General features: G+C 43.0%; 1 protein-coding gene across 1 annotated transcript in view; it reads left to right on the top strand.

Moving 5' to 3' along the window:
• The window catches only part of DNER (delta/notch like EGF repeat containing), a 393,179-nt gene that overhangs the window by 186,219 nt on the left and 179,416 nt on the right, over window positions 1-27,544 (top strand). Inside the window, exon 5 of the mRNA XM_070773355.1 lies at window positions 8,054-8,199. Coding sequence (XP_070629456.1) covers window positions 8,054-8,199 — 146 coding nt within the window. The remainder of the gene's footprint in view (window positions 1-8,053; window positions 8,200-27,544) is intronic.

The raw sequence follows: 27,544 nt of genomic DNA, 5'->3' as shown, positions 1-27,544 counted from the left end.
ATCTTGTGAATATTGGTCTGTAAAACTTGGTTCTGGGCCCTGGTCTCTCTCTTTTCTCCAGGAGTTCACTTTTTCCCAGTGGTCTAGAATCCCCCTCATTCAGGTGAGGGCCGATTGTAAATCTTCAGCCCTGACGTTTCTAACTACTCATGTCCGGTGTTGGACCACCACCTTGGCTGCTCCTTTTGGTGGGATGGGGATGGATGGGGGAATCTCAAACTTAATCTGTACACAGTGGAAATTCTCGTCACTGGCCAGCACCACTGCACATGAGGTTGCTATCCTATGTATGATTTCTTCTTTTCTCTCATCCAGTCCAGACAAAAGTCTTGTTTGTTCTTCCTCCAAAATGCGATCTTTGAAAAAGAACAGACTTGTAAACCCAGTGCGGGAGGGAGAGGGAGAGACAAATAGGGAGAGTAGCATTGAAACATATACATTACCATATATAAAACAGAAGTTATTCAGTTGCCCAGTTGTGTCCGAATCTTTGCGACCCCATGGACTGCAGTGTGCCAGGCCTCCCCGTCCTTCGTCATCTCTCGAAGTTTGCCCAAATTCATGTGCATTACACTGGTAATGCCATCCAACCGTCTCATCCTCTGAGGTCCTCTTCTCCTTCTGCCCTCAATCTTTCCTTAAATAGATCTTTCCTGAAATATAGAGCCAGTGGGATTTGCTGTATAATATGGGGAGCTCAAACCTGATGCTCTGTGACAACCTAGAGGGGTGGGATGGGGCGAGAGGTGGCAGGGAGATTGAAGAGGTAAGGGACATTGGTGTACCTATGGCTGATTCATGTTGATGTATGGCAGAAACCAACACAATATTGTAAAGCTATTACCATCCAAGTAAAAATAAATTTATTAAAAAAAGAAAAAGCATAAATCTCGTGTTTTCCACACTCTTTCGTGGGTGCTCATCACACTAAGGCCCACGAGATCCCCTCTGATCTAGCCCCTCCTGCCTCTGTATCCTCATCTGGGCACTGGCCCCTGGCACACTGACCTCCTCATCGATCTGATGATGTCCTCAGCTCTCCTCACTGGCTCTTTTTTTAGCCTTCAGGGCTCAGCCTAAATGCTGCTTCCTGTCTGGAGCTCAGATATCATCTGGTGAGTGATTTTAACTCTCCCTCTCGCACAATTGCACTCATCTCACATGCTAGTAAAGTAATGCTCAAAATTCTCCAAGCCAGGCTTCAGCAATATGTGAACTGTGAACTTCCAGATGTTCAAGCTGGTTTTAGAAGAGGCAGAGGAACCAGAGATCAAATTGCCAACATCCACTGGATCATGGAAAAAGCAAGAGAGTTCCAGAAAAACATCTATTTCTGCTTTATTGACTATATGCCAAAGCCTTTGACTGTGTGGATCACAATAAACTGTGGAAAATTCTGAAAGAGATGGGAATACCAGACCACCTGACCTGCCTCTTGAGAAACCTATATGCAGATCAGGAAGCAACAGTTAGAACTGGACATGGAACAACAGACTGGTTCCAAATAGGAAAAGGAGTATGTCAAGGCTGTATATTGTCACCCTGCTTATTTAACTTCTATGCAGAGTACATCATGAGAAATGCTCGGCTGGAAGAAGCACAAGTGGAATTAAGATTGCCGGGAGAAATATCAATAACTTCAGATATGCAGATGACACCACCCTTATGGCAGAAAGTGAAGAGGAACTCAAAAGCCTCTTGATGAGAGTGAAAGAGGAGAGTGAAAAAGTTGGCTTAAAGCTCAACATTCAGAAAACAAAGATCACGGCATCTGGTCCCATCACTTCATGGGAAATAGACGGGGAAACAGTGGAAACAGTGTCAGACTTTATTTTTTGGGGCTCCAAAGTCACTGAAGATGGTGACTGCAACCATGAAATTAAAAGACGCTTACTCCTTGGAAGAAAAGTTATGATCAACCTAGATAGCATATTCAAAAGCAGAGACATTACTTTGGCAACAAAGGTCTGTCTAGTCAAGGCTATGGTTTTTCCTGTGGTCATGTATGGATGTGAGAGTTGGACTGTGAAGAAGGCTGAGCACTGAAGAATGATGCTTTTGAACTGTGGTGTTGGAGAAGACTCTTGAGAGTCCCTTGGACTGCAAGGAGATCCAACCAGTCCATTCTGAAGGAGATCAGCCCTGGGATTTCTTTGGAAGGAATGATGCTAAAGCTGAAACTCCAGTACTTTGGCCACCTCATGCAAAGAGTTGACTCATTGGAAAAGACTCTGATGCTGGGAGGGATTGGGGGCAAGAGGAGAAGGGGACGACAGAGGATGAGATGGCTGGATGGCATCACTGACTCGATGGATGTGAGTCTCAGTGAACTCCGGGAGTTGGTGATGGACAGGGAGGCCTGGTGTGCTGTGATTCATGGGGTCGCAAAGAGCTAGACACGACTGAGTGACTGATCTGATCTGTCCTGTTCTGCCCTTCACCCTGCCCCCCCATCACAGTTGGGTTACGCACACGGGATGCACAATTTCTCCTCTTAGAGAGACTCAGCACTTTAGCCTCATAATAAGAATCATAGACTTGGATTGAACACAGTTATGATTCAAACAAATGTTTACCCATGAGCATTTTCAGAGAACTCTAATTTTACATGCCTTGTGGTCGGAATGAAGGAATCTAAGGCCGCAAACGTGAGAAGATGATGAGATATCCTTCCTTGACAAAAGGTGGGAGAACCCCTGAAACTTTTGCCAGGAAGCCTTCATTTCCTTTTCTCCATTTCTGCTTTCCTTGTCTTGAGTGTCTCCTTTTCCTGTGTCTAATGAAGTTTCTATCTCCTGCTTTGCTTTACTTTTTCCGTCTTCCTTCTTCCGCCCCTCCATCTCTTCTTTTCCCTCCTCTTTTCTTTTTTATTTCCCTTTCCCTTTTATATTTATACTCTTTCTAGTCTTCTTTCTTGCTTTTAATTTAAGCCAGACTTTTGCCTGAGCAACTTCATAGCATCCCATGTGTCATCAGTTCTCCAGTTTTTGAAAAGACCATAGAAGGCACAGGTGTTGACACAAGCTCATTCTCAAGCAGCTCTGCAGACAGAATCGGGCAGTCACCCTTATTCTGACTTGGCCAGTTTTTGTCTTTAGCTGATCAGTTGGTCTACAGATCTTGGAATTCTGAATATAAGGACAAGCCTTTCTATCCAGGCCTGTCTCAGGAATTATGTTACATATATTGATTACATACGATTAAGGAAGAGAGAAAATTCATGACCATTTGCTTGACATTTCTCACAAGCGTGTTAGAAGTGCCATTGTTTGAGGGCTGAGTCAAAGAGGTCACATTGTCTTTTCAGCAGCTCTCCAGTGATCACCCATAAAGCCCTGAAGAACTTCTTTTCTCAAAAAGTGAATTCTGTTTTATTTCAGATTCCTGCTTTTAATGTGAGCCAGGCTTTTGCCTGAGCAATTTCATAGCCTCCCATGTGGCATGAGTTCTCCAGTTTTTGAATAGACCATAGAGCACACTTCCTGCTCCTGGCATGTGGGCTCTCCTGAGGGCTACTTTGCTTTAACCCAGCTGCACTTTGAGGAAACAAACTGGATGGGATTACTTTTCAGTGGGCTTCCCCAGTGGCTCAGCAGTAAAGAATCTGCCTGCAGTGCAGAAGATGCAGGAGGTGTGGGTTCAATCCCTGGGTGGGGAAGATCCCCTGGAGAAGTAAGTGACAACCCACTCCAGCATTCTTGCCTGGAAAATTCCATGGACAGAGGAACCTGGTGGGCTACAGTCCACGGGGTCGCAAAGAGTCGGAGGTGACTGAAGAGACTCGGCATACAGGGCGTGCACGCGTGCACACTTTTCAGTAGGAGGAACTCCAAGCATTTTCCCCTTAGACGTGGCCAAAGGGAGGTGCAAGCAACTTACCAAAATAACAGACCTTGAAGGAGCCGCTGGGCACCGTTTTCCTCGTGTGAAGAGTGACTGCTGAAAATAACATGCTTGTAATGCTGCGGACTCACTTTCGCATGATTAGGTGACATGATCAGAAATGATGGAGGAATGTGTGACACTCTGCTGCAAAGATTGATTTCTTTAATAGTTTACTAAGGGATTTGAAGATCAAAATACTCAGGCTTATTAAGCAAGTAAAGCTAATAGAGAAACTTGTATCAAAGTTGTCTCCAGGAAGTTTAGAGACTATGATGAGTGAGGGAATATGGCCTAAATATCAGAGTTGTGTAGACTTTCAAAAATAGATGTGTAAAGTGTGCTTTCAAGAGGCTCACATGCGTGTCTCTAATTCAAGGTGATTGTTACCTTCACAAGAACACTACTTATGTGACTGAGATTAGTTTTTCTATTGGCCCAGTGGTTCTTAAGTGGAAGCACATGTCCAGATTACTTAGGAAGTCTTTTTAAAACACATGCCTACAGGGGCCTACCCAGACTATTGCTACTGAGTCGTTTGTGTTGGAGCCTGGAAATAGGTACTTGGAAAAATCCCCTGCAAAATTGTGAAGTGTCTGGTTTCAAACTAGTTAAGGAGCATAATTTAAAAAGACACACGTACCCCAGTGTTCCCTGAAGCACTATTCACAGTAGCCAGGACATGGAAGCAGCCTAAATGCCCACTGATGGATGAATGGATAAAGAAGTTGTAGTCCATATATACAATGGAGGAATGAAATTGGGTATTTGTAGAGAAGTGGATGGACTATTAAGTCTGTCTTACAGAGTGAAGTAAGTCGGAGAAAAACAAATATTGTTTATTAAGTCATATATGCAGAATGTAGAAAAATGGAACAGATGAGCCTATTTTCAGGCAGAAATAGAGACACAACATAGAGAATGGATACGTGGCCATAGGGGAGGAAGGGCAAGGAGAGATGAATTGGGAGATTAGGATTGACATATATACGTTACCATGTGTGAAATAGTGGAATAGAGGAAGCCTGCTGTAAGCGCAGGGAGCTCAGCTCGCTGCTCTGTGGTGACCTAGATGGGTGGGATGGGGGGGAGGTGAGAGGGAGGCTCAAGAGGAGGGGAGCACATATATACATATAGCTGATCCACTTCGTTGTACAACAGAAACCTAACAGAACATTGTAAAACAGTTATACTCCAAAAACAAAACAAAACAAAAACTAGTGAAGACCACTGCTCTTGACTGAAAGTTTGGAGTAGCACAAACCAAGGGTGACCCCTCCCTGTAACCTTAAAATCCTGTACGATGCCTGGTTTGTAGAAGTGAGTGTAAGAAATGTTCGCTGAGAAAGTGAAACCAAACTATTCAGAAAACCATATTGTGCATTCATTTAAACTGCTTATTCATTTAAATTTCTACTGGCTTAGTAAATAGTTGAAGAGAATTTTTAAAATAACCATTGAAGAGATGTATCTTCTGGATAATTAGAGAACATTCTGTGATCTAAATGCTTATGAAGGGGACAGATGCTGTAGATTTTTCAAGTAATTTGATGTGAAACTAGAGAACAAAGCAGCGAAATAGACAAATACATTTTTAATTACTATCTGATTTTTACCTCCATTATATTATGGGTAAAATGTCTTTTAGAATAAGAATTCTGGTAGCTCCCCTATGTTGTTCCAGATTCTATTTGTCTATCAAAGTTGATGAGCATTTTTTTTTTCAGTAAGCTGGAATTTGTATATTCTAATGATGGCTGTTCTTCCAAGTGCACTCAGATTGACAACACATTCTGGAAAATCCTCTTTGGGATTTGTCTGTGCTGTGCTGGTCCTGTATGCACCTATATCCTGAATTCCTATTTGCCACCTCCATGAGGCTTGTCCCTTGCCCTCAAGGAAGTTTCAGTAAGGGCAGTTTGGTAGGTAATCATCCACGACATAAAATAATCAGAGACCTCTATGTAACAGTGCGGATTGACATTGTGCAGCTGGGAAAGGACTGGGGTATTGCTCATGAATAAGGTGTGTGTGTTAGTCTCTCAGTTGTGTCCGACTCTTTGTGACCCCATAGATTGTAGCCTGCCAGGCTCCTCTGTCCATGGAATTCTCCAGGTGAGAATCCTGGAGTGGGTTTCTGTGCCCTTCTCCAGGGGATCTTCCGGACCCAGGGATCGAACCTGAGTCTCTTACTTCTCCTGCATTGGCAGGGTGGGGTAATAGGAAGCCCAGGTGGTGGTAGTGGTAAAGGTGGGATAGGGTGGGATCTGAGCTATGATGACAGGAGGAGGAGGAGTATTCCAGGGAGAGGTGCTGTGGGAACGTTTGCAGAGTTGGGGTGATCAGGGCGTGTGAAGGCACTGTGAGGAGGAGGTGTGCAGTGTCTGCACGACGCGGGGCCACGGCTGAGAAGTTGAAACTCTATAGAGGAGGTGCGTTTGCCTAAACCATCCTTTTCCTTCTGTTCCAAAGCCAATTTACCATAAAGTTTTCAATAGGAAATCTTAGGAAGAGAGCAACTAGTTCTCTATGGGTGTAAAAAGCACTCCTCCCGACTTGCCATGTCCATCTTTACTGAGACACTGGCTCCTAACTACAAACTTGAAGTTGAGGTGGGTCTCTACTGTGACTTGGGTCAATTTCCCAACATAACCTTGATGCTTGTGAATGGAGTTAAATTTTCCGCTGCTGTTTTGAACCCATCTTCTGCCTGTTGAAAACATCCCTTGCACTACCATAGTGCTTTGCCCTTTGCAGATTTATTGTTCCTAGATGCTTTTCAGGGTACAAAAAGCGGGGGGTGAGCCTGTCAGACAACCTCACTGTCTGCCTATGTCCAACTGTCACCATAAAAAGCATCCTTTTTTGATGTTAAAAGAGCCCCAGTTTTGATGATAAATTCTATGGTTACTCTCTTCAGGGGTTGCTATCTTTACTTACATGAGAAAATTGGGGATTTAGAGAGGCATGGCTGTCTAGAAAAATTTCTACTCCCCTGTCTTAAGCATCTTTTCTGGGTAATGTAGGAATCTTCCTTCTGGGTGATGAAGGTGTTAATTATAAGTTGTTCGTTTTTAAATTAAAAATTATCCCTAAACAAATGAATATTCTTACTAGAAAAAGGTACACTGTCTTTGTTGTTGTTGTTGTTCAGTCTCTAAGTCCTGTCTGATTCTTTGTAACCCCATAAACAGCAGCATGCCAGGATCCATGTCCTTCACTGTCTCCTGGGATTTGTTCAGACTCATGTCCATGGAGTCCATGGTGCCATCCAACCATCTCATCTTCTGTCTCCCCCTTCTCCTTCTGTTCTCAGTCTTTCCCAGCATCAGTGTCTCTTCCAATGAGTCAGCTCTTCACATCAGGTGGCCAGTGTATTGAAGCTTCAGCTTCAGCATCAGTCCTTGCAAAATAATTATCTTGTTGATGCATAGTCCTCACAGTAGTATTTCCTTATTCCATTTGGAGGCTATTATTTATTTGACATTTATTTCTATCTACTCTCTGTCTCTTCATTCTTTCTGGAGTTATTTCTCCACTCTTCTCCAGTAGCATATTGGGCACCTACCAACCTGGGCAGTTCATCTTTCAGTGTCATATCTTTTTGCCTTTTCATACTGTTCATGGGGTTCTCAAGGCAAGAATACTGAAGTGGTTGAAATTGATACCATGCAGTCAGATTGGTGATCAAGTTGATATTTAGTAATAAATTCAATGTAAAATGTGTCTCGTGTTGCATGCCACTGTGAGGGCACTGAGCTGTTCACACAAGCCCATAGCAGGGGAGATTTACTGCTTGCAACTACTCAAAGTAGCCAAGAGAATGGAGAGCTGGAAGTTGCAAGATAGTGGCTCCCAGGGAAAAGACAGCTTCAAACGCAGGGCTGGAATTCAGACAGAGTGGCCCCTAGAGGGCAGGAAAAGGATCTCAGGTGATGTCGGAGTGCCTGGGGTCCTCTGAGTCAGGCGTTCCTTGTGATTCTTGGGAAGAATGTCCTACCTTAACGGCCCGAGGTCCGAATGACCACTGGCCACGTGTTTTATTCCTTGGCCTGACTTACTGCATTTTGATTTTTTTGCCAGAATTGATTCTTGTGTAATCTATATCCATAGTCTTGTCAAAAGAATGTTGGTCAAGCTTTACATTTCCTATCATCCTGCTTTCTTTTAGGTTTTGTGAATGATTCTATTACTAAATCTATCGTGGCTTTGCGCTTGACTCTGGTGGTGAAGACCAGCACCTGTGTGCCGGGGGAGAGCCGTGCAAACGACCTGGAGTGCTCAGGAAGAGGAAGGTGCTCCACGAAGCCGTCAGAGGTGAGGGGGACACCTGGGAGATTTGCAAATGCATGTTTACATTAGGGTATATTTACATATAAGCACACACACACACACACACATATATATATACACACACGGACTGCAGCCCCCTAGGCTCCTCTGTCCATGGAATTTTCCAGGCAAGAATACTGGAGTGGCTTGCCATTTCCTTCCCCAGGGGATCTTTCCAACCCAAGGATTGAATCCTGGTCTGCTGAGTTGCAGGTAGATGCTTTACTGTCTGAGCCACCAGGGAAGCCCATCAATTCAGTTCAGTCGCTCAGTTGTGTCCAACTCTTTGCAGCCCCATGGACTGCAGCACGCCAGGATTCCCTGTCCATCACCAGCTCCCAGAGCTTGCTCAAACTCATGTCTATTGAGTTGGTGATGCCATCCAACCATGTCATCCTCTGTCATCCCCTTCTGCTCCTGCCTTCAATCTTTCCCAGCATCAGGGTCTTTTCCAATGAGTCAATTCTTCCCATCAGGTGGCCAAAGTATTGGAGTTTCAGCTTCAGCACTGGTCCTTCCAATGAATATTCAGGACTGATTTTCTTTAGGATTGACGGGATTGATCTTGCAGTCCAAGGGAAGCCCATATATATATACACACACACATATATATTGTGTGTTTGTGTGTGTGTGTGTGTGTGTGTGTATAAAGAATGAAAGAGGAGAGAGCAAGTGCATTTGCTGAAAATATCCCCAAATTTCTGGTTTCAATTATTTGTATGCAACTTACAGATATATAAATTTCCATATAATTTTCAAGGTAAATACTGGAAAATTGTGCAGTCCTGGACCCCCTTACTTTGGTATCCAGTAAAGATTTTGTGAGAAGTAATTATCATATCTGGTCACAGAATCAAGAGAAGCAGAAGAAAGAAATGCTAAGACAGTTATCAATTTCCCTGTTGTGACCTAATTCCCTTCTGAGACTTTGCATGTCCCCAGTGGTGACAACAGAGTTACAGAAGTGAGGGAAAAGGAAGAGAAGGATTGGGGAGGAGGCAGGGTGAGAAGGCTGATTCACTCTGGCCTTTGTGGACCAGGGCCATCAGCTCTGGAAGACGTGAGTCCTGGGGCTCCCTGGTGCTCCAGTGGTTAGGACTTCATCTTCCAAGGCAGGGGATATGGGTTCAATTCCTGGTGAGGGAGCTAAGATACCACATGCCTCTTGGCCAAAAAACTGAAACATCAAACAGAAGCAGTATTGTAGAAAATTCAATAAAGACTTTAAAAAAATGGTTCACATCAAAAAAAACCTTAAAAAACAAGAGACTTGAGCCCTGTCTCCCCTTCTCTTTAGCATCTGACATCACATGGGGAAGCCTGAGATTTCCCGTTTTCTTCTTTCTTGGCCAGCTTGGACTTGCTTCTTCTCTATCCTGAAAATGAAAGTGAAATCACTCAGTCGTGTCCAACTCTTTGCGGCCCCATGGACAGTAGCCCATGGCATTTTCCAGGCAAGAGTACTGGAGTGCATTGTCATTTCCTTCTCCAGGGGATCAAACCCGGGTTTCCTGCATTGCAGGCAGAGACTTTACCTCTGATGGGAAGCTTTATTTATCCACTTATTCTATTAATAAATAAATAAAGGCTATTGAGTGTTCTTCTGTGACCATCCAAGTTAGTACAGAAGTGTGAGAAGTGATGGAAGCAGTGGGGTACTTGTTTGATAAGGAAGTTCTAGAAGAGATGAACTTGAGAGGCTGAGGAAGGCCAGCCTCTCGAGGTGGAAAATCATCAGATCTTCCCAGTGAGGCTGCAAAGAGGAGGCGCAAGGGTCTTCCCCAAATTCACTCTTCTTTTTAATATATATTTACTGAAGTATAGTTGACTTACAGTGTTTCAGGTGTGCAAGCAAGGTGATTCAGTCATATGCAATGCGGGAGACCTGGGTCCTATCCCTGGGTTGGGAAGATCCCCTGGAGAAGGGAAAGGCTACCCACTCCAGTATTCTTGCCTGGAGAATTCCATGGACTATCATTGGGTCACAAAGAGTTGGGCACAACTGAGCGACTTTCACTTTCACTTCACTTTCATACGCATATATTATTGTTGAGATTATTTCCCGTATAGGTTATCACAAGATATTGACTATCGTTCCCTGTGCTATACAGTAAACCTTTGTTGCTCATTGCATATCTATTTTTAAATGGGAAATCTAGCATTTTATTCATACTAAGTCAAATAAGTGGAATCAAAATGTCATAAATTTTTGAGTTAGGCAAAAATGCATAAGTTTTCTAAAATATATATTATACTTATTTTATCTATATTGTATACAAAAGCTTTTCTACTATGCTTGACAAAAGCTTGAGAAAGGACATCAAAAAAAGAAAACTTTTTAAAAAAGTCTTAAAGAAAAAAAAAAAAAAATTGCCCCAAGAGCCAAAAATAAATGGGAACTGAAAAAAAAAAAGTCTTATTTATTTTATTTATGTGGCATGGTGGGTCTCAGTTGAGGCCCTCAGGAACGTTTATTGAGTTGCATGAACTCTCTGGTTGTGGTATGTGGGCTTAGTTGCTCTCTGGCATGTGGAATGTGGAATCTTAGTTCCTGGACCAGAGATGGAACCTGTGTCCCCTGCATTGCAAGGCAGATTTGTAGCGACTAGACCATCAGGGAAGTCTCCCCAAATTCATTCTTAATATTCCCAGTGACCAATTCTGCAGCCTGATTAGCCCTCAAAAGCCATGTGGATGGCAGGGAAATGTCTTCAATGAAGAACCAAGGGCTGTACTTGGAATCTGGGACTCATAGAGTGCTTTCTCTTATAATGTGACCCTTCTGGGGACACTTTTCAGCTGAAAAGCATTTGCCAGGTTATCTTAAGACATCCGTGTTGGTGACATTTGGCCTGCCTTTGGGTTTCATCTGCATGAAAGCTTAGCTCAGAGGCTCTGCCTCTTAGAATGGACTTATTCCAAAGGCGGTAGACGTATTTAGCACCTGGCAGGCTACTTGGCAAATGTCAGAGCTCTTTGTTTCTTTGAAAAAATGACTCAAAAGCCTTGGAATCCATGCTAACGTCAGCACAGCTTCTTATGGCTCCAGCTCCTTTGAAGAGCTCTGAGTGCCCTGGCCAGAGATAACACCTCTACCCTCCGTCTGCACCTCCCAGTTCCACAGCAGGTGCTTCTAAAGTGCTGTTGATTCTGTCAAAGCCTGCGTTTACCTTCAATGAATTTAAGGAAACTGTGACCAGTCATCTCATCTGAGACACGATAACTACCCCCTGGTGACTGTAAGCAAGTGGTCAGGCTGGAATTACCATGTTGTTCATAGACCTACCACATTGTTATCTTGGAGAGAAATGTCTGGAAACTAGCCTTATTGTTCCTCAAAAGCTGAACGAGCCATGGTAGGAGTGAGAATGGAAAGGTGGGGAATCTTTCCTATGTCTATTTGAGTCCTGTGGGTTTCTGTGATTGTCGTCATGGCTGTTGAAGAGATTTAGGAGTAGTTTGCTAGTAATAAAAGACTCGTTCTCAAGATTCTTTCTTTTTATTGTTTCTTAAAATTAGAAATTATATAGTCCAACCTTTCACCTAATGCAAGAATCTATTCCATCGGACAAAACAAAAAGAACTGTATTTGGTGGTTTAATTTTATTGTTTCTAATCATTTTTCTATTGTTTTGTTAGATCATCCATCAAAATAAAAGCAATTCTGTTACTTCCACACTACTCTCATTTGATAATGGAACTCATTTCTCTTTTGTCGGAAGTGCTTTAGCTGGAGAATATTTCACAATTTCGAGTGATGGGTGGTTTGTGACAAAGTGTTTGTTCACTGCTCTTAGATATCCCACCAACCTGGGAAGGCTTTTTAGGAGCTATTCCTAAAAACTAGAGTATAGTTGCTTCACAGTGTTGTGTAGTTTCTGCTCTACAATGAAGTGAATCAACCATGTGGTGTTAGTTGCTCAATTGTATCCAACTCTTTGTGACCCCATGGAGCCTGCCAGGCTCCTCAGTCCTTGGAATTCTTTAGGCATGAATGTTGGAGTGGGTAGCCATTCCCTTCTCCAGGGGATCTTCTCAACCCAGATATGTATGCATATATCCCCTCCCTCTTGGACCTCCCTCGACACCCCCATGCCATCTGTGTAGACCCATGTAGGTCATCACAGAGCACGGAGCTGAGCCCCTGTGCTATACAGGAGGTTTCCATTAACTATCACTTTACACATGGCAGTGCATATACCCTGAGAAAACCATAATTCAAAGAGACACATGCATCCCAGTATTCACTGCAGCACTATTTGCATTAGCCAGGACATGAAAGCAACCTAAGTGTCCATTGGCAGATGAGTGGATAAAAGAGTTATGATACATATATACACTGGAATATTACCCAGCCATAGAGAGGAATACAATGGGTCATTTGTAGAGACATGGATGGACCTAGGGTCTGTCATACAGAGTGAACTAACTCAGAAATAGAGAAACAAATATTGTATATTAATGTATATATGTAGAATCTAGAAAGATGGTACAGATGAACCTGTTTTCCGGGTAGGAAAAAAGACACAGACTTTGAGAATGGACAGGTGGGCATTGTGGGGAAGGGGAGGGGGGACAAAGTGGGAGACTGGGAGCTCTCTATTTTTGAAGACTGCTTTTGTTACAAGGGTTAATTCTGATCTTCTTTATGCAAGAATCTTTGGCTGTTGACCACTCCTTGAACTTTGTCCGCAAGGTTGGCTGCTGCCTGTTTGATGATTCTTTAATTATCTTAAAGGTAACTGTCATGGCTCTTTCTGATGTGGACCTTTAGCCTTCTTTTGATCAGTTAGGTTCCATGACTCTGTCTCTCAAGAGTAAGAGATGTGTATTAATCAGGATTTTCCAGAGAAATAGAACCAATGGGATATATCTACATGTGTCTCTATGTGTGTCTGTGTTATATGTGGATGTATATAGATAGAAAATTTATGTAATTTTAATATTTATTAATATTATATACATGTACACACAAACACACACATATATACGTCAATCAATTAAAGACATTTGTTTTAAGGAATAGGTTCATTGTTGTTGTGTTCAGTCACTAAGTCATGTCTGACTCTTTGAGACCCCATGAACTGCAGCACACCAGGCTTCCCTGTCCTTCATTATCTCCTGAGTTTGCTCAAACTCATGTCCATTGAGTTGGTGATTCCATCCAAGCATCTCATCCTCTGTCACCCCCTTCCCCTCCTGCCCTCAATCTTTCCCAACATCAGGGTCTTTTCCAATGAGTTGGATTTTCACATCAGATGGCCAACGTATCAGAGCTTCAGCTTCAGTATCAACCCTTCCAATGAATATTCAGTGTTGATTTCCTAGAGGATTGACTTGTTTGATTTCCTTGCTGTCCAAGGGACTCTCAAGAGTCTTCTCCAGCACTGCAGTTTGAAACAATCAGTTCTTTGGTGCTTAGCCTTCTTTATGGTCCAACTCTCACAATTGTACACGACTACTAGAAAAACCATAGGCTTGACTATACGGACCTTTGTTGGTAAAGTGGTGTCTCTTCTTTTTAATATGCTATCTAGGTTTGTCATAGCTTTTCTACCAAGGAGCAAGCATCTTTTAATTCATGGTGTTCATTGTGGCTCTACCATTATGAAGTCTTGGGGAATCAAAAATCTAATGGAGGATGCTGGGCTGAAGATTCAGTAAAGAGTTGCAATTCTTACAGAGGCAATCTGCAGGTAAACAAGGAAGAGCTCATGTTGCATCTGAAATCTGAAGGCAGAATTCCTTTTGCTGGGGAAGGTTAGCATTTTGGTCCATTCTGGCCTCAACTGATTGGATGAGGCCCACCCTCATTATGGAGGACAATCTGCATTACTCTAAATTCACTGGTTTAAATGAGAATTTCATCCAAAAGCACCATCACAGGAACATTCAGAAGAGTCAGTTCAGTTTAGTCACTCAGTTGTTTCTGACTCATTGTGACCCCATGGACAGCAGCACGCCAGGCTTCCCTGTCTATCACCAACTCCCGAAATTTACTCAAACTCATGTCCATCTAGTTGGTGATGCCATTCAAGCATCTCATCCTCTGTTGTCCCCTTCTCCTCCTGCCTACAATCTTTCCCAGCATCAGGGTCTTTGCAATGAGTCGTTCTTTTCATCAGGTGGCCAAAGTATTGAAGTTTCAGCTTCAGCATCTGTCCTTCCAAAGAATATTCAGGACTGATTTCCTTTCGGATTGACTGGTTGGATCTCCTTGCAGTCCTAGGGACTCTCAAGAGTCTTCTCCAATACCACAGTTCAAAAGCATCAATTCTTCAGCGCTCAGCTTTCTTTATAGTCCAACTCTCACATCCATACGTAACTACTGTAAAAACCATAGCTTTGACTAGACAGACCTTTGTCAGCAAAGTAATGTCTCTGCTTTTTAATATACTGTCTAGGTTTGTAATAACTTTTCTTCCAAGGAGCAAGCATCTTTTAATTTCATGGCTGTAGTCACCATCTGCATTGATTTTGGAGCACCCCAAAATAAAGTCTCTTACTGTTTCCATTGTTTCTCTGTCTATTTGCCATTAAGTGATGGGACTGTATGCCATGATCTTAGTTTTCTGAATGTTGAGCTTTAAGTCAACTTTTTCGCTCTCCTCTTTCACTGTCATCAAGAGGCTCTTTAGTTCTTCTTCACTTTCTGCCATAAGGGTGATGTCATCTGCATATCATGAGGTCATTGATATTTCTCCCAGCAATCTTGATTCCAGCTTGTACTTCATCAATCCCGGAATTTCACATGATGTATTCTGCATATAAGTTAAATAAGCAGGGTGACAATATACAGCCTTGATGTACTCCTTTCCCCATTTGGAACCAGGAAATCCCATCTTCTGAAGCTTGTTGCTTCTTGACCTGCATACACATTTCTCAAGAGGCAGGTCAGATGGTGTGGTATTCCCATCTCTTGATGAATTTTCGAGTTTGTCATGATCCACACAGTAGAAAGCTTTGGCATAGTCAATAAAGCAGAAGTAGATGTTTTCCTGGAACTGTCTTGCTTTTTTGATGATCCAATGGATATTGGCAATTTGATCTCTGGTTCCTCTGCCTTTTCTAAATCCAGGTTGAACTTATGGATGTTCACAGTTCACGTACTGCTGAAGCCTGGCTTGGAGAATTTTGAGCATTACTTTGCTAGTGTGTGAGATGAGTGCAATTGTGTGGTAGTTTGAGCATTCTTTGGCATTGCCTTTCTTTGGGATTGGAATGAAAACTGACCTTTTCCAGTCCTGTGGCTACTGCTGAGTTTTCCAAATTTGCTGGCATATAGAGTGCAGCACTTTCATAGCATCATCTTTTAGGATTTGAAATAGCTCAACTGGAATTCCATCACCTCCACTAGCTTTGTTCATAGGGATGTTTCCTAAGGCCCACTTAACTTTGCATTCCAGGATATCTGGCTCTAGGTGAATGTGAGTGATCATACCATTGTGGTTATCTGGGTCATCAAGATCTATTTTGTACAGTTCTTTTGTGTATTCTTGCCACCTCTTCTTAATATCTTCTGTTTCTGTTTGGTTCATACCATTTCTGTCCTTTATTGAGCCCATCTTTGCATGAAATGTTCCCTTGGTATCTCTCATCTTCTTGAAAAGATCTCTTGTCTTTCCCACTGCATTGTTTTCCTCTATTTCTTTGCACTGATCACTGAGGAAGGCTTTCTTATCTCTCCTTGCTATTCTTTGGAACTCTGGATTCAAATGGGTATATCTTTCCTTTTCTCCTTTGCCTTTCATTTCTCTTCTTCCCTGATAGCTCAATTGATAAAGAATCCGCCTGTAAAGCAGGAGACCCTGGTTTGCTTCTTGGGTCAGGCAGATCTGCTGGAGAAGGGATAGGCTACCCGCTGCAGTATTCTTGGGCTTCCCTTGTGGCTCAGATAAAGAATCCGCTTGCAATGTGGGAGACCTGGGTTCAATTCCTGTGTTGTGAAGATCCCTTGGAGAAGGGGAAGACTACCCACTCCAGTATTCTGGTCTGGAGAATTCCATGAACTGTGTAGTCCATGGAGTTGCAAAGAGTTAGACATGACTGAGTGACTTTCACTTCCATTCAGAATAATGTTCAATCAATTATCTAGGCATATGGCCCAGCCAAGTTGCCACATAAAATTAACTGTCACAAGATTCTTTCCATTTTTTTCTCTCTGATTCATTATGGTTCCCTTTCTACCCAATTACATCCTTTTCCCACAAAATTAAAGGATTGGTTTTAAATTTTGGATTACCTAGCATTCACCTGAGGCTGTTGACAAGAAGTCTTATTCCAGGCCCACCACTTAGATTATGATGCCTTTTGTTGGGCAGCCAGGCACTTCTCATGCAAAAGTCAGTTATGGACCATCATTCTGAAAAGAGAGGTCTCAAGAGCAGTGCTTATCATCTTCCTATTCCTGCTGATTCCCTAAAACAAAAAGGCACTATCTTTTATTCAAAGATTTTATGGCTAATCATTTCAAGATCACATGGAGTTAATGAAAAGATAAATGCTGATAAGTGAGGTGGTCCAATCCATATCCCAAAGCTTTCCTGCTCATTGACCCTGGTCTGTATTGATAGGCAGATGGGGTCAGGCCTCCATCCTTAGAAGGTTCTTTAGAGATCTCTAGTTCCTGCCTTCTGAGTCCAGCATCCTTAGGCTGTTTAAATTGGAAACTAGAGCTACTCTAGTAGCTACTCAGACTTTGTTTGGAAAGACAATCGGGCTGTCATCATGGCCAGAAGCCATTCTCATTCCCTTCATGAGTCAGTGTCTTAATTCTGTCCTGAGATATGGGCTTGTTCATGAGCAAAGCCACGGAATGGTGGCTTCTGAAGATCCCTGGCTTTCTGTGACTTCCCTCCCTACTCTTGGAAGTCGAGGGTTCAAGCCCTGGGAAGCTCTGGTCTTCCTATAGCTGAGTTCTTTTGATTAAGCTGGGCTTAGAAATGCGTCAGTGACCTGAACTGGTTGCTTTGTCTATTGCTTGGTAATATCCACTGTCCTTTTTCTACAGCCCACGTGGTCTAGGTAGGGGACACTGTCCTTCTAGGAGCCTGTCTGCCTCATGTCAACACCGCTCTGTGTCTTTTTCCCTTTTTCAAAAACTTCTGCCTTTGGTAGGGCTCCAGGTAAATTCCCATTTCTGAGGGTTGTTTATTTCAGTTCTGACTCCCAGAACAGAGTGAGGAGCCAGCCATGAGTTGCGTTCCTGGCATCCCTTCCAGCTGCTAGCCTCAGCCCCTCTCACAGCCCCTGCCTCCCTGCTCCCCAACTCCTCCCTCACATCTGCACAGTTTTCTCATGCCCTTTCCTCCACCTGTAATGCCCAGTGTCTCACCACCCTGCCCCAGCCCTCTGCCCCCTGCCCTCCCACCTGCCCAATTATATTTCAAGTTCGGCTCAAAATCTTTTTCCTTCTGGGATGCTGTCCCTCCTCCCTCAGTGCAAACTCTCTCTTCTCAAGTCCCGTACATTTTATTTTTCTTATGAGACACATTTGATTTATGCTTATATTTCATGTTGTTGCTGTTGTTTAGGTACTCAGTCATGTCTGATTCTTTATGACCCCCATGGACTGTAGCTCCCCAGGCTCCTTCTGTCCATGGGATTTCCCAGGCAAGAATACCGGAGTGGGTTGCTATTTCCTTCTCCAGGGGATCTTCCCAACCCAGGGACTGAACCCATGACTCCTGCACTGCAGGTAGATTCTTTACCACTGAGCCACCAGGGAATGTCCATTATTCTTTGTGTTCACTTTACTCCATGAGCCACTTTACGGGTGGAGTCACCGCCTGTCATGTGCCTGGTATTGCCTGAGCCTCTGGGCGATGCAGATTTGCTCAGATGGGTGATGCAGATTTGCTCAGATAAGACATGGCCTTTGAGAAGGAGCTGGGAGGTTCAGGGTCATGCTGGCCAGTAAATCACAGGTGAAAGCAGTGAGATGCGTGCTTTGGGGGAGGCTTGCAGGTGTGTTCTGGGAGCCAGAGAAACGTCCGGCTTAGACCTGGGATCATGGGGCCCTTCCCAGGGGCGTCTCAGATAGTTGACATTAGCTGTTGTGTCTGCGTCCTTCGTAGGCGATGCTTGAACAGCATCACCAACTCAGTGGACATGAACTTGAGAAAACTCAGGGAGATAGTGGACGACAGCTTGGTGTGCTGCATTCCTTGGGGTCGAAAAGAGTGGGACACGACTGAGCGACTGAACAACAACTGCTTCCTTCTGTATTTATTGTAACAACTAGAAAGGTGCTTTCTGCATGGGAGGTGCTCAAAAACCATCTATGAACCTAATGGACAAAATAAAAGAACAAATATGTGATGGAGAACCAGTTCTCTTTTCAGTTAGATATGTAATTAGGGGTTCTATGTTTGGTAAGTATGGGACCATGGAAAGGACGTGGTGTATTTGTTTTATAAATTCTTGAATCAGAATACATTCTCTGATCCAAGGCCACATTATAGACAGTGTGACCCAGAATGTTGTCAGAACCCCTTAGGTGCATTTTAAGCGGTATTGCCCATCCTTTCCGTATCATTTAAAGAAGAAATAGGTCAGAATAATTTGAACCAATGGAATCTTTGATGCCATCCTCCTCTTGCTTTGAAACCATGGGCGAGCTCCTCTTTAGGTTAGGAAGTAGCAACGTGCCAGGGGCAGAAATAGATGCCTTATTCGTTCATCCTTCACTTCTCTGAGAGCTGTTTTTCTCCACCATCATTAGTGAATGTAAAGGCTCTCGTGAGAGCTCTAAAAGGAACTGAGACCCTTTAGAGTTTTGAGAAAGAAACAGGGCAAGAGCATAGACGAGAAAGCCCATCAAAGCATCACTGACAGGCATTCACTGTATCCTTTGCCATCAAAACAGCAGCTGGTCGTCAGGGTGTGGAGCTGTTTCTAAAAGATCCGTTCAGTATGTGGTGGGGTTAGGTCTCCCATGGCTCTGTCAGCACTGGAGCGGAATTTCTCCTTTAAGTAGGGAATGAAACACAGCACGAGAGGTCAGAGTAGCATGCTAGTGGATGGGACAGTACTCGATGAGCCAGGGGTTCGTGGCCTTACAGAGGAAGAAAGACTAATTCATTCTAAGAGGTTGTCCTTCCAAGGGGAGGGGGACCCTTCTCTTGTCTGAACGAATCGCTTATTGACAGCACTCATTAAAGACTTCTGAGCCAAATAATACATCTATGAGCCAGAGAAAGCATCTATGCTCTGGACTTCCCCATCCAGGTATTGAACCCGCGTCTCCTGTCTTTACTGCTGAGCCATTGGGGAAGCCCAGAGCATAGATGCTTAATGGCCAGAATGAAAGAGTCTGAGATACATTTACATGCTAATAAAAGATAGATGATTTCTCCCACAGAGTGTATTTCCAGAAACTACTCTGTGGGCCTTTGAGAGACAAAGCACTTTTATGGATACTAAAAATAGAATAATAAATATTGGAAGCATACTAAATACTAAATACAGAGATCATAAAAGGAAGTGCGGCCAAGCTGTTGCTGTTTCAACAGTCGAGGATCAGCCCATCTAGAATTTCATGGACTTGTGTCTAAATTATAATTCTTGGTACTAATATAATGAAAAAGCATTGCTTATTGCCATTTGTACCAACATGGATGGACCTAGAGAATGTCATACTGAGTGAAGTAAGTCATACAGAGAAGGAGAAATACTATATGACATTCCTTATATGTGGACTCTGAAAAGAATTGATACACATGAATTTACTTACGGAAATTAAATTAAAACAGAAAGAGACTCACAGACTTTGAGAATGAACTTGTGGTTGCCAGGGGGAAGGATGGGGGAAGGGATAGTTGGGGAGTTTGGGATAAACATGAACACACTCCTATATTTTAAACAGACCTCCTACAAGGACCTCTTGTGTACAGCACAGGGAACTCTGCTCAGCGTCATTGTGGTAGCCTGGATGGGAGGAGAGTTTAGGGGGAAACTGTTGTTGTTGTTTAGTCCCTAAGTCTGACTCTGTGACTCCATCGACTTGCAGCCTGCCAGGCTCCTCTGTCCATGGCATTTCCTAGGCAAGACTACAGAGTGAGTTGGCATTTCCTTCACCAGGGGGTCTTCTCAACAAGGGATTGAACTCATCCCTGCAATTGTCTCTTGCATTGGCAGGCAGGTTCTTTACCCCTGGGAGAGAATGGACACATGTGTATGTATGGCTAAGTCCCTTCACTGTTCACCTGAAACTGTCACGGCATTGGTAATCGGCTATATTCCCATACAAAATTAAAACGTTTAAAAAAGAGCCATTGCTGCCTTTTGTGTAATAGACAGAAGGACAATCATATCTTTGCCTGCAATGAAATATGACAACATATTAATATTTGAGTCATTATGAATTTTTTTTAAAATTTCAAAATTTTCTCCCAAAGGATAGATGTTTCATCAAATTTATATTTGGCATCAGCATTTTCCATAATATTGAAATGTATCCCCCCCCCATGCTAACAGACAGTTGTAGAGGCATTATTGACTGGTGGCATTCCAAATATATTAGGGTGAGGATTATATATGTCACTGGTGACATTTCCAGGGTTATAACATTTAGAGTGGAGGGTGGTTTTAGAGGCCTCCCTACCTATTTTGTTTTAAACACCAGGAAACCGAGGTCGAAGGGAGATTTAAGCTATTTGCTCAAAGCCCAAGAGCTAATTCGTAATATTAATTGAAGCAGGAAAAGAATGAAGGGAGGTTTCTGGACTTTTGCTCCAGGGCTCCCCCTGCTGGGAATCATGGCCTCTGCAGGACCTTCAGTGTTAACAGTGAGTCTTGGTGCCTGTTTTTAGCATCTTCATGTGAAATTTTACTGTTTACTTCAAGGAAAACCAGGGAGGGTCAGGTCGAAACCTTTTCAGATGATTCGACCTCTTGACCTGTTGGTGCAGCGATTCTCCAGCTTTCATGTGCACTCGTGAACATCTCGTTAAAAATGCAGTTCTGGACCCAGTGGGTCTTGGATGGGACCTGAGATGAGATGCTGGTAACCTTGTGAAATGCCACAGAAATCAGACCAAGACATTAAAAGTCACCATTCTCAAGATCTTCCGAAGAGATTTAGACTCATAAACCCCAGTCCCATGGGTTTTTTTTTTTGGCATCAGTTACAATAGGGGACTAAGTTCTCTGGGACTCTTTCATTCTAGAGTAAATTTTGAGAAAATCATGGTATAGGTGACATGAGGAACACAGGGAAAGAGAAAAGCCCTGCAGGTATGGCTGGCAGCCTTTTACATGTAGCCCCCAAACTGTTCTTTCAGGCTACTACCCCGCAGGCTTATGGAGATGTAATTGACTTACATCATTGCTTTAGTTTTCAGGTATAAACAAAATGATCTGGTTATATAGATATTGTGAAATGATTGTCACAAGAAGTTTAATCCATCCACAATAGTTACAATCCATCACCGCAGTGACACATTTTTTTTTTCTCCTGATGAGAACTGTGAAGGTCTGTTCTTTTAGCAACTTTCAGAAATGCAGTACAGTGTTGTTAACTATAGTTACCATGCAGAATGTTACATCCCCAGGACTTTAAAAGTTCCACTTGAAAGATAAAATAGTTCCAGGACTATTTTTTGCAGCCTCTGATTTTATACTCTGTTTGTTACACCTCTCCATCTTAAAATTTTTTTAAATTTATTTTTGGCTGTGCTGGGTCTTTGTTGCTAAGTGGGCTTTTCTCTAGTTGCAGCGAGTAGGGGCTACTCTCTACTTGGGCACAGACTTCTCATTGCGGTGACTTCTGTCGTTGTGGAGCACAGGCTCTAGGGTGCACAGGCTTCAGTATCTGTGGCTTCTGGTTTCTCGAGCACCAGCTCAATAGCTGGGGTGCACAGGTTTAGTTGCCCCGCGGCATGTGGGATCATCCCCAATCAAGGGATTGAATCTGTTTCTCCTGCATTGGCAGGTGGATTATTTACCACTGAGCCACCTGGGAAGCCCACAGCTCTTAGTCTTTACAAAGAGAGACATTTATTCTACAATTCTTTATCAGAGACAGATACCTATGATTCTTAGATTTTAATAACTATTTTGGAATACGGAATTAAGGCTCTGATTAAACTTTATGCCCAAGAGAAGAAAACCACCTCTTTAGAACTTGGTGAGTTACTTTCCTTGTCTTTCCTCTCCCAAAGGTGCTTATCCATTTGGCCTATTTTTCAGTCCATAAGTCAGTGAGCTGAGTGGGAGCCCCTGGGAATAATGCAGCTAAATGGCTTTGCCTGTGACATCTGGTGGGGCTGCTCTTCTTTAGGGATCTGAAAACCATCAGCCTTGCTTGCTCACACAAAAGGAGTTTATTCCACTTACCATTTGGGAGTCATTTGCATGCATGCATGCTCAGTCATGTCTGACTCTTTGTGACCCTATGGACCTGGCTCCTCTGTCCATGGAATTTTCTAGGCAAGAATACCAGAGTGGGTTACCATTTCTCCTCCAGCGGATGTTCTTGACCCAGGGATTGAACCCGCATCTCCTATATTGCAGGCAGGTTCTTTACCACTGAGCCACTGCAGAAGCCCAGAGAATCATTTATTTCTCCACATTTCCATCCCTCATCCCATGTTCTGTAAGTACCTCTGAGTGTCAGACATGGGGTTTCACCTGCACAAAACAGGGTGAGGAGACCATTTAGAAGCTTGGTGTATTTCTAGGGAACATGAGATAAGGCAGATTCAGAGAAGATCTTGCCTCCCCTGGAAACTGGCCAGAAATCCACCATCTCCATGGCAGGGGGCAGGGGGGCAGAGACAGGCATTACCCCAATACTTGTCAGGCTGTCCTGAGCTGTCACATGGCTTTCTTCTCTCAGATTGCCTTCTGCTTGTATTCCAAGAGTAGTCCCTGAAAACCTGGCCCAAACCTGCGTGTCTATTACTCATTAGCAATAGGGAACTCGTTCTGTGCTCAACTTCCTTTCACGTAATGAGCTTTCGGAAGCAATTGAGCCACAGCATGTATCCGCTCCAGGTTCACACTGGAGGATAATTTCTTGTTCATGATGATTCTGCAGTTAAACAGGATATTTCCAAGTCAATAAAGGATGGAGAAGCGGGCTGGGATGGGAGTATGAACACTTTCCCTGGATACAACTGCTTTGTAACAGAGAAGCAAAGCAAGATCACTGCCGGCCCCTGGGGTCATCTCCGTGAATGTAATAGACATCTTCTACAGGCCTGTGGCTGGTTTCTGCACAGTTCTGCACAGAAGATTTGAGCTGTGTCTTAGCAGTGACTGTGTGTTATATACAGGGACACTTTGGGCTGGAAGGAAAAGCACAGAGAATGCTGGTGTGACTGTTTCTCAGGAGTCAGCAGAGGCCCCGGCAAATGTGGAAAGTTCCAGAGCTGTCCAGAATCCAAAGGTCATTACTGTGTAGGACGTCGGAACTGTCAGATGCATGTCTTGTTTTCACACCATCATAACATTTTGGAAGGAAACTGGGGCAAACAAAGCACATGAACAGAGAAAATACCCGTAGCAGCTTATATGATATTATTTATACTTGACCAAGATAGTCATGGGGCTTCCCTGGTGGCTCAGTGTTAAAGAATCTGCCTGCAATGTAAGAGATGCAGGTTTGATCCCTGGGTCAGGAAGACCCTCTGGAAGAGGAAATGGCAACCTACTTCAGTATTCTTGCCTGGAAAATTCCATGGACAGAGTAGCATAATGGGCTGCAGTCCATAGGGTTGCAAAGAGTCAGACATGATGGAGTGACTCCAACAACAAAAACAGTCATGCATGTGTGTCTAGGTCTATATCTGTAGAAAAAAAACATTTCACTTTCCTCCCTTCATTCTGTCTCCACGTTATAATTCAGTAATTTGGGCCAGATTCACTGGTGTGTTTTTGGTTTTTCTTTCCTATTAACTGTTTCCATTTTTTTATATGCTTTCTTCATCACATTTTACTTTTATCCTTTTATTTGTTATTGTCTGGTCTCAGTTTGCCTTAGTATATGTTTCAGTGCTGGTAAGCAAAGTGTAATAGGAAATCATCAAGTGTTGTCAGGAGTAGAGAATTGAACAGAGTTCTATAAATCAAGCAAATTAAACATCGATGCAAGAGGCATTAATGGTTAGGGGAAACTAATGTACTTTTAAAAAATATTTATTTATTTAATTTGTTTATTTGGCTGTGCGAGGTCTTAGCTGGGGCATGGAAACTCTTAGTTGTGGCCTGTGGGATCTAGCTTCCTGAGTAGGGATTGAACCTGGGCTTCCTGTATTGGGAGTGTGGAGTCACAGCTAGTGAACCACCAGGAAAGTCCCCAAACTAACATATTAATATTAAAGGGATGCGTTATATGTTGTGAAAGGCACCAGCTGAAATGATGAGAACACAGTCTGTTGGCAGAAGTTTTGTAGGAGTCTGAAGTGAAGATGCATGGGGCTAGCTTGAACTTGGATTAGGTTAAGGAAGGGGCTGCCCCACAGGCCAGGGTCATGGGCTATGAGAACTTGTACTCAAAATCTACTCTAACCCTTCCTTAAGCTTGAATTATTTTATTGATTTTTAAACCAAAGTTTAATCTTTTATTTTAAGAATTTCTTCACACATGGAAGACTTTGAGGATTAAAAAAAAAATCTCATATTGTGACATCTAAAATCAGAAGCAGTACACGAATTTGACTTTTGCCTCTGGGCTGTTTGGAGTTGCTAAAATAAATTAATAATACATCTTAAAATCTACTTTAGCAACTTCCATATTTAGATAATATGATTCCATTTCCATCATAAGAACAATTCATTTTGCAATTTAATCAAAAATACTCCATTATATTTAGCTTGGTTTAAAGTCACAGGATGCTAAGTAAGACATCAGTTCCATGGCTGTTTCCTGGTGGAAACAGTTTTCTGCGCATCACAGCCCTGTGACATGACGTTGCCTCATCAGAATTACTATATGCGGTACTAAGGCTCTTGGGATGACTTCATTTCAGAAAGGGTTGAAATCTCATTTATTTATTATTAGTTTTAATGTTCATTTATTTGATGGCCCCAGATCTTAGTTGTGACATACGGGATCTTCAGTCTTCACTGTGCCATGTGCGGTCTTTAGTTATGGCATGTGAACTGTTAGTTGCAGCATGTGGGATCTAGTTCCAAGACCAGGGATTGAACCCAGGCCCCTTGCATTGGGGGTGCGGAATCTTAGCCACTGGACCACCAGGAAAGCCCCTGAAATTTTAAAGTTTTGTAGTACTTCCAAAGGTACTGGCATTTTAGTTTTGTCTAGGTCAGCGAGAAACCAATCCAGCCTCATTATTATTATCATCTAGAGAGAATTCAAGGTGGCTCTAGATATCAGTGTGCTTAAAGAGAGCACATGGCTCCTCTGCTTGGTCCAGGTGCTGTCAGCGTGGGCTTCCATGTTTCTATGGACCATTCTGATGAAGTAGGAGGCTTTATGGCCAGGTGGAGGCCAGCAGACACAGGTCAGATTAGGGGTCAAGATCTAACTCTGGCACTTACTGAAGTTGCATCACTTAATTCTCTAGAGCTTCAGTATCCTTGTCTGGTGATGGGAAAGATGAAATGACCCTATAACAGGGCCGTGGCATGTGGGAGATCTTGGGCAAGACCAGGTCTTGTAGAGGTGCTGGAGAAAATCCTAATGGAATTTGAAATGAGATCATACATGTGTGAGCATCTTGTAAAGTCCTTTGGAAATAAAAGGTGATGCGATATACAACGATGAAAAGTGGCATCTGTTGTCTCCATCAAGAGCCTCCTTCCTGTGGCCCTTGTTGCTCTTGGCATTCAACCCTGTTATCCTTGGATGTCTCTGCCTACCCTTATCCTCTTTTGAACAACCCAGGAATGCTTCTGGCCTGCATGACAGATTTTAGTTGACTTTAGTGGAATACATTCAGGGCTAGACTCACATTTAATTTCCTTCTCAGAGTTCTCATTTTAAAGGAAAATTGTTGGGAGAAAGTTGATACTTGAATTTCTGAATCCAAGTCACCAGCATATGCTCTACGTATTAGTGTTTTGGGTTTTATTTTGTCTTTAAGATCTGTGCTGAGACAAGAGAGGATGCAATTGACCACAAAAATGGGTGATTGGTTGTTTGTCTTAATTGTTATCCATTGTTTTGAAGAGGTGTTTAACTCTATGTATTTTTAATTTTGCAGTTAAAAATAAAATTGTTGATAAATATCAATTTTATCCGGAAAGACTCATGAACATATAATGGTTCCTCAAGAGGAACAATAATAAACAGCACAACAGTAGTAGTATGAGATAGTTTTTGTTTTTGATTATGAGGATCTTTATTTTGAACTGAATTTAAAAAGTACTTTAAAAAATAAATATAACTAGACATGGATATAGGCTTCTTTGGTGGCTCAGACCATAAAAAATCTGCCTGCAATGCAGAAAATCCAGGTTCAGTCCCTGGGTTGGGAAGATCCCCTGGAGAAGGGAATGGCTACCGACTCCAGTATTCTTGCCTGGAGAATCCCATGGACAGAGGAGCCTGGCGGGCTACAGTCCATGTGGTTGCAAAGAGTCGGACACGACTGAGTGACTAACACATACACACACGCCCAGAGACACGGGTGTAGTTTAGTTGCCCATGCTTTGGACAGAAGGCAGTGTACTGGGAGAGCAGACTTAGTGAGTGTAGGGTTCAAGGACATCTGGGTCTTCCCAGTCCTTCCCAGGTGGCTTGGTGGTAAAAAAAACCAACAAACAAACCTGCTGGTTTAATCCCTGGGTTGGGAAAATCCCTTGAAGGAGGAAATGACAACCCACTCCAGTATTGTTGCCTGGAGAATCCCATGGACAGACGAGCCTGGCGGGCTACAGTCCATGGGTCACAAAGATCTGGACACAACTGAGCAACCGAGCACACGCACACAGTCAAGGACATCTAGGAAGGTCCCTTCATCCCAAATTTCCTTGACACACCAGCCTGGCGGGATGCCTGGAATCTTAGTATTTGAGCTTAATTCCTTGTAATAAAGGCATGATTTCCTATTTAAATGCAAATGTCCTTAAAATGGTTACCACATTAAGGCATTATCTATTATTAAAACTGGAATAACTTAACTTAAGCAGGGGCTGATTTTAGTAGGCCAGAGAAGAGTAGGTAATTCTAGAATCCAGCCGGAGGTGTTGGATCTGAAAACAGGGATCTGGATTTGGGGGGGCTGAGATTTGTCAGATTGGTCAGCATCAGAGTCTCATGTTCAGTTTCCAGGTCTTCTTCCTAAGTTTAGAAACAGGGGAGACTGGTGAGCCATTCTTCTGAGACAGATGTTATGTGCCAAATAAACAGAAGTACTACTTT

Source organism: Bos indicus, chromosome 2 (genome assembly GCF_029378745.1).
Source record: "Bos indicus isolate NIAB-ARS_2022 breed Sahiwal x Tharparkar chromosome 2, NIAB-ARS_B.indTharparkar_mat_pri_1.0, whole genome shotgun sequence".
Taxonomy (NCBI): domain Eukaryota; kingdom Metazoa; phylum Chordata; class Mammalia; order Artiodactyla; family Bovidae; genus Bos; species Bos indicus.
This window is presented reverse-complemented; position numbering and strand designations above follow the sequence as displayed.